Source organism: Mustela nigripes, chromosome 13 (genome assembly GCF_022355385.1).
Source record: "Mustela nigripes isolate SB6536 chromosome 13, MUSNIG.SB6536, whole genome shotgun sequence".
Classification (NCBI taxonomy): Eukaryota; Metazoa; Chordata; class Mammalia; order Carnivora; family Mustelidae; genus Mustela; species Mustela nigripes.
Genome location: NC_081569.1, coordinates 103,928,785 through 103,943,592, shown reverse-complemented (window position 1 = coordinate 103,943,592; position 14,808 = coordinate 103,928,785). Strand labels below are relative to the sequence as shown.

The following is a 14,808-nucleotide window of genomic DNA, read 5'->3' as shown; positions in this document are numbered from 1 at the left end:
GCTTATCATTAAAGAAATTTACTTTTCATTGTTGATCAATTTATAATTATAAAATTTAAGTTCCATTAAAAAAAAGTGTCCAAGATGGTGGCATGTCCTTGCATTTGCTGTTTTAGTTGCCCTATTACAGATGATTAGAGGCATTTGTATTTTAAAAATTAATATTTTATTTAATATTTTAAAAATTAATTTCCAGGTCAGTCTGAGATTTTAAAAATAATTTCTTTTAGGAAACAGACTCTTGTGGGTAAAGGAATTTAAATTAAATTTTATTTAAATTTATGCTGAATTTGTTGTTTGTATGAATGATGAGATTCAGCAAGTACATTTCTAACCACTACTGTGAAAATTCTGAAAACAAAGCAAACTAGGGAAAAGGGACCAATTTACACAATGAGTGTAATTTAGAACTTAAGTACATTATGGTAAAATAAGTTATAAGCATTAATAGGACAAAACCACTTGGTCTTAAAGTCTGTGCATATTCATATTCCTATTACATTAGAAGGTTTTTGCTTGAGTAGTTTCTTAATTTCTTTCTCATTAAATCATTTATATATTAATATGCTATGGATTATGTTACTAAACACGTATGAGGTAATAGAAACTTTAAACAAAGCGATGTCTCCAAGTAACGGGATCAACCCATTTTACCATGTACAATGCATGCATTTTGCATAAGGTTTGCCACAGAAATAAAAAGAAAAATAATAAAAGTAACAAAAGTGTGCTGAAGATCACTTTCTGGGGTGGGGGTCAGCAGCAGAGTGTAAAGGCATAATTCTTCTGTTTTTGCTTTAAATGTTCGGCTCCTCACACTGCACCAGACTCGCTTTTTCCTTTAAGTTCATTTTGACCTTTTAGTTCCCTCCATCCTTCCATCTTTCCTCACCCAGAAAGCAGGTGTGGGAGGAAATTGGTTTCTTTATGAACCTTCCTCCCAGCCACAATCCTTTCGGAGCCACTCCAATCTCAGGATTCTGTGCTAGGCTTTGTGTCTGGATGAAAACTCTTAGTGCATTGTGGAATTTAATACTGCATTTTCATATGCTTCAATCTCATTCATCTTTTAAAAAGTTTGCAACATTTCTTCCCTCTTAAGGACACACATTCAATGTGGAAAATGCTTGAAGGCAGAAGGCTGTGGGATAGGTTCTTTGGAGGTTTCTGACGGGTCTCTGAAGTCAATTTGTTCTCCCTGCCCCACCCCCCACCCCACCTAAGTTTTAGAAATGTGAAATCTGGCAGGGACGTCTTCAGCTGGGTCTGGGTGGAAGGGGAGCATAAGCTCTAAGCTGATGAACTCACCCCCGACCTCCATTCCCCCACACCCTTTCGTTTCTGAGATGAAATTTTGAAAAATAAATTTCACTCTACAAATAGAAGAATCATCCCCTCTGTTCCCTGATCTTAATCCGGTGGGTATCTCGCCCAAACCGAAGAGGCACACCTGAGGGGAGGGTGTTCGCTCTGACAGAGCTTCAAGGACGTTCTAGACCCAGGTGGAAAGTCTCTAGACTGGGGCCAAAACTTTCACCCGTCCAAATATTTACACTGTGAAGCCCCCCCCCCCCCCCCTTTTTTTTTTTTTTTTTTTTTTTTTTGCAATAAAGGAGAAAATCATTACTCCTAAGGGCATTTGAAATGGGTAAAACAAACAAACAGAGTCGCAGCTGAGTCTCCCAAGCCTTTGATGTTTTCGCTGCGGGCTGATGGTCCGGATACGGACTGTCAGACGCGGACCTTCAGACTCGAGGGCTTCGTTGTTAAAGTCTTCGTGTCTGCCATACCTGCGTAATTACTTCACGTACCACCTGCTGAGGTCTCATTTTTTTCCCCCCACCCCCCGCCCATTTCTTAAAAAAAGACTCCCTGTCGTCTAGGCAAGTTTCGAGAACTGATGAACTCTGGGGAACGCTTGCACGTCTGCTGACCCCAGGTGGTGTAGACGGCAAGCGTGGACCGAGACCCCGCGGCGCCCCCCAGGTGTCATCTCCCCGAGCGACAGTGTGCACCTCTCACATCAACAGTCGCTTCCGCTTGGGTCTCTTCCATCTCCACCCCTCCTCCCCGAGCCCCTGCCACCATCTCTCACCTTCTCGTCTCCTCCCACGCCCCCGGACAGAGCATCCCTTCTGGCAGGTGGGGTTGAGGGGATGTCCAGTCTTCGGGGAAGGGGCGCAGAAGGGTTAACGAGGAGAGTCTGCGGCCAGGTGGGGCGCCCACACCCGCCCCGGCCGCGGTGGGCGTCGGAGGTGAGGGGGCGCTGTTCGGGCAGCAGTGCGCCGGGCGGCGGGCGGGAGAGCTGCCAGGCTGACGGAGAGGCCGACCGGAGTGGGGGCCGCTCCGCCGCCGCCGCCGCCGCCGCCACCGCCGCCGCTGTGATGCGGAGCCGGTGCCGCGCCGGGCGGTGGAGTCAGAGCCCGGGCGCGGGAGCACGAGCTGCAACATCAGCACCGGCGGCGGCGGCGGCAGCACCTGCACCAGCTCCCGGGCCCCGCGCTGCGCTCGCCGCCCCGCCGCGCCCGGGGCCGCCGCCCCGCGCTCTCTATGGATGTCAAGGCGGCCCCCAACGGGGTGGCTACCATCGAGGACCGGATCCTGCGGATCACCGGCTACTATGGCTATTATCCGGGTTACTCCAGCCAGAAAAGTAAGACGCCGCGGGGCTGCCTTCCTCCGGGCGCCGGAGCCGGTGGGATGCGGGAGGGCGCGCCGTCCGGACACCTGCAGCCCTGCCTGTGCCGCTAACGCTACCTTCCCGGCAGTGGGGCCGCTGGGGCGAAAAGTATGTCCGCGGTCCTCCGGGCTGCACCACAAGAGGAACGGGGGCCCGGGGCGGTCTACGCCCAGGAGTTTGTTAACAGGCGCAGCCTCGGGGTCGGAAGCGCAGGGAGGGGGGTACCCGGTGAGCGCTCGTGACAGCCGTCGGCCCGCTCACCTCTGGCTTCTCTACGACCGGGGGAGGCTGCCATGGCATTTGTTTCCTTAGCGGAAAGTCAGCCCTAGATGCTGCACTACCCCCTCTCTCAGCCCCAGCTGGGTTGCTGGGCTGCGGGCCGGGCGCGGGGCACGCAGGCTGGGTGGGCTCGGGGGTGGGGGCGGCCGAGCCAGACGTGGGTCCCGGCGCAGGCCGGCTTGGCTGGTTTCACTCGGGCTGTCGAGACGCTGCCAGCGCGGGAATTACTCCTGCTAAAATGTCTTTGTGGGGTCCTCCACCGGGGCAGAGGGAGAATATGCTCGGGTCTCCGAGACCCGCGCCCACGACTGGGGGTGGGGTGAGTGGAAGGGGGAGGCGCGACAGGGCCACGCGCCCGCGCTGCCCGCGCTGCCCGCCGCACGTCGCGGCTACCTCTGAGCCGGAGGAGGCTTCTGAGCTCCGCACAGGCTTTCTCCCGGCTAAGCCAGGTCTTGCGGTGCGGATCCTTTCACATTTCTGGAGCAGTTTTGGGGGGAGGGCGGTGAGGCGCGCTCTACTCTGCCCCCTCCCCCAACACACAAACCCACTGGCTACCTTTGCTGGAATTAGTTCAGCCAGCGACCAGGGCGAAGCTCGTTTATCTCCGAATTGGGGGACTAGTTGCGGCTTAATTCCCATGCAGGTGGGATTTCGCTTTTCCTACATCGATGCATTTTTGTCGCAATAGATGGGGCTTAATTGATGTTTTTGCTGTTATTTCTAACTGGAAACCTTGCAAGAGCCTGGGTGCATTTCTGATTGGTATTTTTCTGTGACATTTTGGGGTCCGATCAATGTTACGGTTTCTCTGAAGCAGAGCCCTGCCTGACACGTAGATGGGAAAACACTTTTTTTTTTTTTCATGTAACTTTCTCCCCCACTATGCTCCATTTCTATTTAATAATAATGCAAGAGCTTTGTTCTCCTACAGATATTTTCTCATTTAATATTTCATTTGGTTTCAGGAAAGGCCTGTCTGATTTGGATGGTTTCTGTCTAGCTGTTTTTAGAAGCTTACATTATTCATTTTCCATACAAAAGTAATTATATAGTGTTAGAATTTTCTGGAAAGAAAATAACACACTGTGGAATGCAGTTTGAAGTCTTTGTACTATAGACTCAGAAACTTCATTTTTTTCTCCTATTGGCAAACGGTTTCTTTTTTAACCCTAGAAACTTACGTGGAAGCACTAGTATTCTGTGCGGAGATTACTAGAATTTCACCTTTAAATATTTTAATTAGGAACGATGGGACTTTGGTTGCTTAAAGAATGGAGAAGAGGTCTGTGAAATTACAAGACTCAGAGTAGTTTATTATTGTAATTTTTATAACAATGGAACTTTGGTTAATAAAGAAGAAACCAAATGGAATCCTGGAAAAGTGCCATTTTAGGTAAAATCGTGTTCATATTATCTTTTCAGACTCATTCAATAACTGCTCATGTATCATTTGCAGTAGAATAATAGGACAAAAAGAGGGAAGAGCCTTGGCTGAGACAGTAACGGAAGCTGAAGAGGGGTCCAGATGTAGTTGTGATGGGCACTTACCTAACTTCCTGCAGCAGAGCTCAGCAAAGACAGCATCTCACAAGGACAGAGAATTACATGATAGTCAAATAACTTTCAGGATGTTTGTGCTTTCAGAGGTGGAAAGAGATTGCCATTTTGCACAATGAGAGACTAGGAGAGGCGAGAGCTGGAAGAGAGCCAGGCAGCCGAGCACCATGAAGCAATCCTGCCCTTAATGCAGGCTTTAACTAGTAAACAAACACACTGAAGCAAACCAGTACAATATGGTCAATTGATTTAGTTGCTACCAGGAGTGAGCAACAGCTTGGGGGAAGTCTGGAGGGATATATTTAGGAAAAGGCTATGGTGAGGAATGTATAATTTGTGAAGGCAAGGTGACTTTCCCATTTTCTGATTGGTCATGTATGAGGCCTGAAGGATGATCACTGGATATCTGTGCCGTTTACCTTTTAAGTGGTAGGTGGGGACTCACTTCTGAGAAAATGCATCAATGATCTGCCTCCTGTTAGCATGTAGTGTGGCATCCCTGGCAATCAGGAAGAGGAGTACTTTGTCCGGAAGAAATTCTATTAGGCTGCTAAAAAAAAATATGTGTGTGTGTGTATGTATATTTTATATACACACACACACACACACATATATATATATACACACACATATATGTGTATATATATATAAAATATACATACATATACACATATATATACATATATATGTGTATACATATAAACTTATATATGATATTATCAGGGTATGATATTACCATGATAATAATCAAGGTACAGAAGTGATTGAAGCATTTGTCTAGCCTTGAGTTACTTACAGCCTTGTGGGGGAAATAGATTCATCCATTCAACAAGTGCCATGAATACATCCATGAACAAAACAGACAAAGATGTTTTCCTTTTTAGAGCTGAAGTTTCAGTGGGTGGAGACAGGCAATAATAATGAGCAAACAAACAAATAAGTAGTGTATATTTCAAGGTGATCGGGGCTTTTAAAAAATATCATAACAGAGTAAAAAGAATGACAGATTCTGAGAGGGCTGAGTAGAAATTGTGGCAATTTTTAAGTCAGTTAAGGCTTCCCTGAGGAGGTCACAACTGGGCAAAGCCTTGATGTATGTGAAGAAGTTAGACATGTGGATATTTCGATGATGTTCCAGGCAGAGGGAAGAGCCAGTGCAAGGCTCTGGGGTGCAAAGTGCCTGGCATGCTGGAGAAGAAGCATGGAGGTCTGCATGGCTGAAGTGGGTTGAACAGCTGGGAGAGTGGTTGGAGAAGAGGTCACTGTGGGTGCAGGGCTCAGGCAAAGTGGGGCCTTCTAGGCCATTGTAAGTCCTTTGGCTGGGGAGCCTTTGTGGGGTGTTGACAAGGGAGTGATGTGATATACTTACCTTTCACAAGGATCCATTGGACTGTTTTGTTCAGTCAGAGTGGAAGCAAGAGACTAGTCAGTGTGTTATTGCTGTAACCTGGGTGAGAGAGGTTGGTGCCTGGAACCAGAATGGTAACAGTTCAGGTGGGAGGAGGTGGTTAGATTCTAGAGGTATCTGACATTAGAGCCAAGTGGGGTTCCTGATGGATTGGATATGGCATCAACGAGAGAGAGAAACAAAAAATGATCCTGTCCTTTCTGGTTTGACCAACTGAGTTGCCAACAGCTGAATTGTGGGAGGCTTCAAGGTAAGAGAGGCTTTAGGGGGCCAGGAGTAAGGCTAATATCTTGGAAATGTTAAATGTAATTGGAGATGAAGGGTAAGCCTGGAGTTCAGAGGAAATATCTGGTTGAAGATATAAATTAGACATTTTTCAACATTTGGGTGGTATTTTGAACCCAAGACTGATGTAATCTCCAAAAAATGAATTTATGTAGAGAAGAAAAGAGGAATAAGGACTGAACCCTGGGGCTCTCAGACATTGAGAAGCTGGGGAGAAGAGAAACCACTATGGAGCCCAAGAAGGAGGTCCCAGGGAGGAGGGAGGAAAACCAGGAGCATGTGATACCCTGGGAACCAGTGAAGAGTTTCAAGGGGAAGGGGTTTGCTGAGTCCTGTGCTGTTGAAAAGTTAAGTAAAATGAGGACTAGTAACTGACCACTGAATCTGGCAACTGGGGATCCTTGATGACCTTGACTAGAACCTTGGCAAAAGCAGGTAAGGTAGGATAAAGGTACTCAAACGTGTATAAGAGAGAGTTAAGGACTTGGAAATGTGAGTATAGACAATTCTTCACAGATTGTGTGTGTGTGTGTGCGTGTGTGTGTGCAAAAGGGAGCAGAGGAAATGGGGATAGTAGGGTTAAGAAATTTTGCTTTTGGGGTGCCTGGGTGGCTCAGTGGGTTAGGTCTCTGCCTTTGGCTCAGGTCACGATCTCAGAGTCCTGAGATGGAGCCCCGCCTTGGGCTCTCTGCTTTGCAGGGAGCCTGCTTCCTGGCCCCCTCTCCCCCACCGCCTGCTTCTCTGCCTGCTTGTGCTTGCGTGCACTCTCTCTCTGTCTCTCTGTCGAATAAATAAATAAATAAATTCTTAAGAAAAGAAGTTTTGCTTTTTTTAATGGAAGAAATAACATGTTTGCATGCACCTGAGAATGATTCAATAGAGAAAGAATAATTAATGATGTTGGAAAGAGAAGGTATGGAATCTATTGCACACACAAAAAATGGACATTTCGTGGAGGTAGGGCAGAGGATGTGCAATAAGGTTTTGGAAAATGGGTAACCAAGATGGCGGGGGTCAGTTGAGGTTCTCTTTGGTTGCTTTAGTTTTCTTCAAAGGGGAAGCAAGGAATCAGTGGAGGGTGAGGGTGGGGGAGGGGGTGGTAGTGGTTGGAGGAGAGAGAAGGTGTGAATAGTTAAGTAGGGAGACCCAGCAGACTGGGGAGGTGGTGGAAGGTTGTCTGGCTGCCTTACCAGGCCCATTTCAAGTTTCTGGCCACAAAGATAAAGTGAGACCGGTCAGGAGGCTGTTTTATTCATGGATACCATGAGACATGGAGACAGTGAAGAGAAGGATTCAACCAGAGCCGCAGATTATGCAGTGGGTATAATAAAATAGCAGGGGCCAGAGGGCAGTGAGTGCATGCAAGGGAGGTATTGCTGTAATGATTGACCATAGCACCTAAAGCTGGTAAACATATCAGTGGCTGACAATCTCTGTGGGATCAAAGGGCAGCGGAAGGTAGCTGGAAGACAAGAGGTGGTAGTGAGAGAGAGAGGGATATGCTGTAAGATGTTATTTCCATTAAGTCAAGTCAAAGGATAAATCAATATATGATTTACTGTATCCCATAATTGATATTTCTGGGGTAAGCCTTCTTTTTGTGTTTGCATAAGGAGACAGTATGTTGATGTGTAGAGAACAAGCCCTAGTGGCTTGGAGATTGATTCTAGTCTTAAACCTGCCAGGAACTGGCTCCGAGATCTCATTGGTGTAGGTCAGTTTCCTTGTTTGTGAAAGAGAGTGTGCAAGTTGCTGCCTCAGAGCAGTGACACAGTAGGTCAGCTTTGACAGTTCCATCCTCTATGGAGCAATCTTACTTGGTAATCCCTACTGTGTTTACTTTGCCTCTCTGTACCTCACCTTCCATCTCAGATGGTGACCAGTTACCTCTGTTTGTTTTCTGTCTTTGGCACCTGTTGGCCTTGTTTTCCTACACCCCACTAGTGACCAGGTTCTGTGGTTGTTTACTGTTAGCAGCTGCAATAGTAAAATTTTTTCCTCTTGCTCTGATCCCAGCCCTGACCACCCTATCCCCCAAAAGAACTCTACCAACGTCCAGCTGTTCTGGATTTCTGACGTCCTTGACCGCTGCTGTAGACTTCGGATGTTTCAGCTGACTCTTCTCACCTGCCTTTCCCTGAGCAGGCTCACTCAATCCTATGACTTCATCATCTCCTATGAGTCTGTATATCTAGGTCCTCTTTTCCTGAACCTGAGTCCATTTCAGATTTCCTCCTAGAATTCCTACCTAGATGTCCTCTAAGCATTTCACACATAAAACTAAATTCATCAGCCCTTCCTTAAAAAAATGCCTTTTCCTTCTTATTATGCTTGCTAGTTTCCAATATCTACATCTAACCAATTGCCTGGAAACCTAGAGTTCTTCTGAAACCTCTACCCTTTTTTGTTACCTATATTCAGTTAAGAAGTCCTACCTGGTCATCCCCAAATATGTGTTTTCCATCCCTACTGGTGCTGCCCATAGTTCTATCCATCACATCTTTCCTCCAGCCTCAAACGCTTCTAATCCATTATGCACACCTTAACCATATCTAATTCCCTAAAGTGTAGATCTGTTCATCTCCCATCCCTGATCAAATGCCTGGAATAAATCTTCATTTTCCATAGAATAAAGTCCAAACTCCTTAGCATGCCACAATCCGAGCCTGGCTTACATTGTTCTATTTTAGCACACATTTTCTCCACTAATTGCCAAAATAATACAAGCTTAATGCAGAAAATCTGGAAGGCAGAGAAGCAAAGACAGATTAAAACAAAATTTACTCATAATTCCATCACCCAGAGGTGATTAGTACTAACATTTTGGTTAACACTATCCTTTCAGTCTTTTTTATATCCACAGACACGTGCAAATTCTTTTTATTTTGTAAGGAACATTTCTCTCATTGGTCTCTATATTTTTAATAAATGTAATGTATTCACAGTCTTTCATCTCTTTAAGCCCCTCAATTGACTTAGGTTGTTGGATTTTTTTTAGTCCAGTTTGTGGTTGGTTTGTTTTTTATTTTATTAATTTTATTTTATTTAAAAATTTTTTTATTTTTAAAGATTTTATTTATTTATTTGACAGACAGAGAGTACAAGTAGGCAGAGAGGCAGGCAGAGAGAGAGGAAGGGAAGCAGTCTCCCCGCTGAGCAGAGAGCCCGATGTGGGACTCGATCCCAGGACCCTGAGATCATACCTGAGCCGATGGCAACGGCTTAACCCACTGAACCACCCAGGTGCCCCTGTTTTTTAATTTCATAGCTCCCATGGCCTCCGTGAACCCTGGGCACAGTCTCAACAGGGAGCTCATTGTTTTGGTAACATGATTGTCTCCACGCTCTTCTGCTCCTCTGTGCCTTTCACACTGTGGCCAGATTGCTTCCTCTCCCTGTGTCTCCTTCATCACTCTTTGGAAAGCTCCTATTTATCTTTAAAGGCTGAGTTTAAACATGCTGTCCTCTGTAAAGCTTCCTGATTGCTCAGGGCTGGGTTAATCCTTCCTCTGTGCTCCGATGAAACTGTGTCCTCACCTCTGCCCCAGTATTTAGCACACTATTTTCGGCTGTTTACTTTACAGGAGGCTGTCTCACCCACAGAGCTTAGGGAGGGCAGGGACTGAATTTATTTATTTATTTTCCTCTCAGGCAAAGTGTCTGGTACATTCTGGGCACTCAATAAAGTTTATTGTACTAATGAATGAATGATGATAGTTTCCTTTGAAGAAATTGGTGAGTTAATTATTTTCACACACAAAAAAGGAAGGGCACACGACGGTAGCAATTGGAAGGAAAGAGAAACACACACCAGCTATGAATAGATGTGCCTATTCAGAGAATGGGAATACACCAAATGGTATTTTGTGATTGCTTTACCTTTGCGGTTGTAACTTCTGCATTTTCATCCTTCTTACTTTCTTCATCACATTTCCTGTGCTTGACTGAGCGGTGGTGGTGGGGGGGCTTTTTTTCCCCCCTTTTTAGTACACAGTAGTACAAGTTACTAGAATTGTAAGAGATACAATGTGGTCCTCTTCCCCCACCTTTTGAAATGGTTGCTATTGGTCTTCATGGTATAACATGTGACACTTAAGCACTCTAACTGGTGTAATATTCTAAAATTGTAATGTTACTCTAATGGAGTACCTTATAAAACTGTGTCTTACTAGTGAAATGAACGCCTTATATAAATATTTCTCCCAGGTCGTATTCTGTTTTACCTTGATAATAGGCTTTATGCTTCTTTATATGTGATAGGTAGTGTTTTATAACAGTTATAAATAATTATCATTGAGATGTACTATTGAGAAGTCTTTGTAACATAGTTTTGTTTTCTTTTTTTAAGATTTTATTTATTTATTTGAGACAGAGAATGAGAGAGAGCGAGAGAGAGAGAGCATGAGAACAGGAAGGGTCAGAGGGAGAAGCAGACTTCCTGTCAAGCAGAGAGCCTGATGCGGGACTTGATCCCAGGACTCCAGGATCATGACCTGAGCCGAAGGCAGTTGCTTAACCAACTGAGCCACCAGGTGCCCTGTAACATAGTTTTTAACTGTAATGTATAAGGGCTATGTTGATATTGAATGTCATTTTGTATGTTATTAATTTTGGATAATGTGGTCATTTCCACAGTGCTTCCTTTAGTGTGTATTTTTTATTCAGTATTTAAATTTACATGTAAATGGGGTATTTGTATTATAAAATACTACTACTACTAATAGCCAACACATGGCTTTAACATTATAAAGTATAAAGTAATTCAGAGATCTACTTTCATTGGAAAGTCTATCTAAGGCCTGTTCGAGGCCACGAGGTTTAATGCAAAGACCAAGCATCCTGCTCTACTACTTCTTTTTCTTTTTCTTTTCTTTTTTTAGATTTTATTTATTTGAGAGAGAGAGGGAAAAGTAGACTCCCCACTGTCTGCTCTGCTACTTCTTAGCCTTGAAACTTGCACAAGGAATGGGGCACTTGGGTGACTCAGTAGGTTAAGGGTTGGACTCTTGGTCTGGGCTTGGGTCATGATCTTGGGGTCTTGGAATGGAGCTCTGCACTCAGTAGGGAGTTTGAAAATTCTCTCCCTCTGCTCCTCCCCCTGCTCTCTCTCTGATAGATAAATAACTAAATATTAAAAAAATAAACTTGCACAAGTAACTTAACTCTTCAACACTTTTGTTCCTGTAAAATGGCAATAATAGTAGTTGTTTCACAGGTCATTGGGAGGATTATGTAAGGTCATGGGTACCAAAGGTCTGGCACAATGCCCAGTTCGATATATGGAAGTTGTTAATGATTATGCAGAAAACCAGTAGAATTGGTTTTACCATTTGAGAGCCTTGCTCACTTTTTCCTGGTGAATAAGTGTCTCACCACTTTCTTCCCCCCATTTCCACATTGCATTTTGAATGGTCTTTGGAAGTTGTGTTACAGCACTGTTAAAGATAATTTACAAATTATCCAAGTTCACAGTGTGTTTTTATTATTGGATGTTGCCTTCCATTCTTTATTCACTTCTGGATTGTCTGGTGCTGTTGTCGAAAGGGACAGTATGTAACACTTACCTGGATTGCCCCTAAAGGTAGTTTAAACTGGCTTGGAGGCCATTTGTGATGAGGTTCTCCCTGGTGGGTTGATCTAAAGGAGAGAGACAAATCTAGGGCCTATGAGTGACAGGGTGGGTCAGCGTGTCTGGAGATACAGGTATGCAGACCTCAGAGTAGAAGGGAGGGCGGAGGGGTCCAGGGATGTGGGCGAAAAGGGACAAGAGACTGGGCGGAGGGGAAGAGTAGGATCCCATTGGAAGAAAGGTAGCATGGGATGGGGGTGAGTAGGCTTAGACAGGATTGGGAGGGCAAGCAGTGAAGAGGAAGTGATGGCTGAGGATTAATTTGGAACTAGTCTTTTGGAAGTTGCAATGTGTCTTTAATATGCGAAGTCTTAAAGGGATGGTTCCTTTTTGGACTATTTATGTAGCAGTAAACATAACAGAGTTTTATGTTCTACTTTAAAAACTGCATCATTATGTTATAAACCTATTACATATTTCTACATAATCTTTAAAGTTAGTTTTTTTAAGTTATAAAGTGTTTAATTAGATGAATATAGAGAAAACAGAAAATAATCTTGTCACCCTAACCCAACTACTGTTCTTCTCTCCTAATGTGTATAGGGCTTCACTTCTTGAGTTTTGACAAATATAAACTATAGTGTAGTCATAATTCTGATATATACACAATTTTGTGCCATGCTTCTCTTCCGCTTAACATTTTAGGATAAGCATTTTTAATTTTGTTGCATTTATCTGCTCTGAGAGGCTGGAATTAGATTCTCCTTTCAGAGATCTTGCCTTAAAAAATTTGTGCAAGCTGGTTCTCAGTTATTTGAGACTAAATAAAATGGAGAGACCTGGAGTGTTCATGAGGGCTTGTTTGGCTTCTAGTTACAAGATTCCATTTGAGGAGACTCAAGCAAAACCAGAAGTGATTGAAAGGAGACTGGGAGTGCCCCACAGATTTGGGGGGCAGGGATAAGGTGGGATAAGCTAACAGCAGGTCCCGGAGTGTGATAGGGAAAACAGGAAGCCCTCTTTCTCTGCCTTTCATCTCTTTTTTTCTGGCACACGTTCTCCATTCTCGTCTCTTCTTGCAGGCTGGTTTTCTCAATTTCCTTGTCCAAATGGTTGAAAATAGCCTCTGCCAGCAGTTCCAGTGTTTATGTGTCCTCTATTCAAGAGAGCAGACAGATTGAGCAAGAATCTCTCACTTCTAAATCCAGATTCCTGGAGAAAGGGACTCTTTGGCCCAATTTGTGTCAAGTGCTCACTCTTGATTCTATTGACCGCGGTGGTCTGGGGGCAGGGTCAAGTCGCGCAATCATGTTGTCAGAAACTCCCTGTGTAACCCTTTTGACCGCAAGAGAAAATGCTGTTGCCAGAGAAGAGAGCAATGGGCTGGACAGTCAACTTAATAGTTATTTTGGTTCACAGAGCTTTGCATAAGAAAGTTTTTTTATATCAAATTATAAGCTTCAATCAAGAGCCAATCTTTTCAAAATTTTTAAAACAAAAAGACCCAATATTTTCTTTCTTCTGGTTCTGATAGTTTTTAGAGTATATCTTGATAATATTTAGGAGGTTATAGATACTCTATTCCTACAAACTAAGGAAATCCAAGTGTCTGTTGAAAGTATGAGTCCCTAGGAACTTCTGTTTAAAAGTATGGAGCCAGTACTGCATACTACTTATTAAGTTTTATTGAAGTGCGACTGCTTACATCAAGTTTGGAAGCCATATTTCATTTTCTAGGTCAGATAGGGCAACACACCAGTTCCTTCAGGCTCAAGGTATAGAAATTGAAGATGACGTTTAACATTGTATATTTTAAACAGGCATTGAAAATTACACTTTTCTGCAGTCTGGAATTTTCTATATTTAGTCCTGGGATAACGCCAAGATGGCACTAGTGAGGTGTCAATAATGGTTTTGTGGTTTTAAAAACCAGGCAGAGTAAGCATTCTTTATCACTTGTGAAAGCTAAGATTCCTAAGGGGTAAGAGCTGCAGATTTTTGCTGCTGATAACTTGCTAAGCTGTAAGTCATAGGACTTTGGTATCTATTTTGTGTTTTTGTTCATACCTATGTTGAATCATAGTCCTTCTGGAGGAAAGATCCAGATCGAGTTATCTGGAAGCCCTTTGGAACACCATTTTCCCTGCAAGACTTAAGGTGACAGGTTCTAAAGAAGCAATGTATACATCTAAGATGACATTATTATTTACCAGGGACTTTTTAGAACAGATACATTTGAAGCTGAGATCTTTTTATTTCTTCTCCTTAATTTTTAAAAAATTAATGTGAATCCTTGAACCAGAGCTTCTTATGCTCCTTTCTATTCCACAGCCATCACGGTCTTTCAGAGGCATTAATTGGATCATTCCTCTGGTTAACGTTTTTAGTGGCTTTCCATATCTCTTTGGAAAACTATGAAAACTTAAAACCCAGCCTTCAAGGAAGGTTCTACAGGGTCCAGTTCTTTGGATGGCAACATTCTTCCATGCCCTAATCATGCTTTGGGCACAGCGGGACGTGCCCTCTGCCCTTTCTTTCCTCCTGGCTTGTGAACATGCTCTTTCCCACTCCTAGGGCTCCTCCCTGACTGGCTCCTAGAGATCCCTCATGTTTCCCCTTAATTTCCACTGCCTCCAAGAAGCCTTTCTAGCTTTGTATCTCTCTCTGTACTTTTGCTTTACAGTGCTTACTACATACTGCTGTTACAATTTATGTTGATTGCTGTGACTGCTTAATGATCTTCTTGCCCACTAATCTCTTAGCTCCCTAAGGAAAGGGATGGATCTATTTTGTCTAGCACCATGGACCCAGCAAACCAAACAGTGTCTGCGTACTCCATAAATATTTGTGATTTCAATATGTGATTGAGACTCGTTAACAATTTCAAGTAGAGGTTTTATTGCAAAAAAAAAAAAAAAAAAACAAAACCCAAACAACCAACTTTTTATTAGAAATGTTATTCAATTTACAGAAGAGTTGCCAAGAATATACAAAGAATTCCTGTATGTCCCTCACCCACTTTCCCCATTG

The 14,808-nt window shown here is 43.8% G+C and overlaps 1 protein-coding gene across 2 annotated transcripts in view; it reads left to right on the top strand.

Moving 5' to 3' along the window:
- Positions 1-2,075: 2,075 nt before the first annotated feature.
- Positions 2,076-14,808, top strand: part of SLC35F4 (solute carrier family 35 member F4) — a 236,571-nt gene continuing 223,838 nt past the window's right edge. The window contains exon 1 of one of the 2 annotated variants that reach the window (XM_059371292.1): positions 2,076-2,142. Coding sequence is in view for 1 of the 2 variants with exons in the window: in XM_059371290.1 (XP_059227273.1) it covers positions 2,551-2,653 (103 nt within the window). In the remaining variant the exon portion in view is untranslated. Of the gene's footprint in view, positions 2,143-2,391; positions 2,654-14,808 lie in introns of those variants that run through there. The other variant, XM_059371290.1, reaches the window with a different exon arrangement.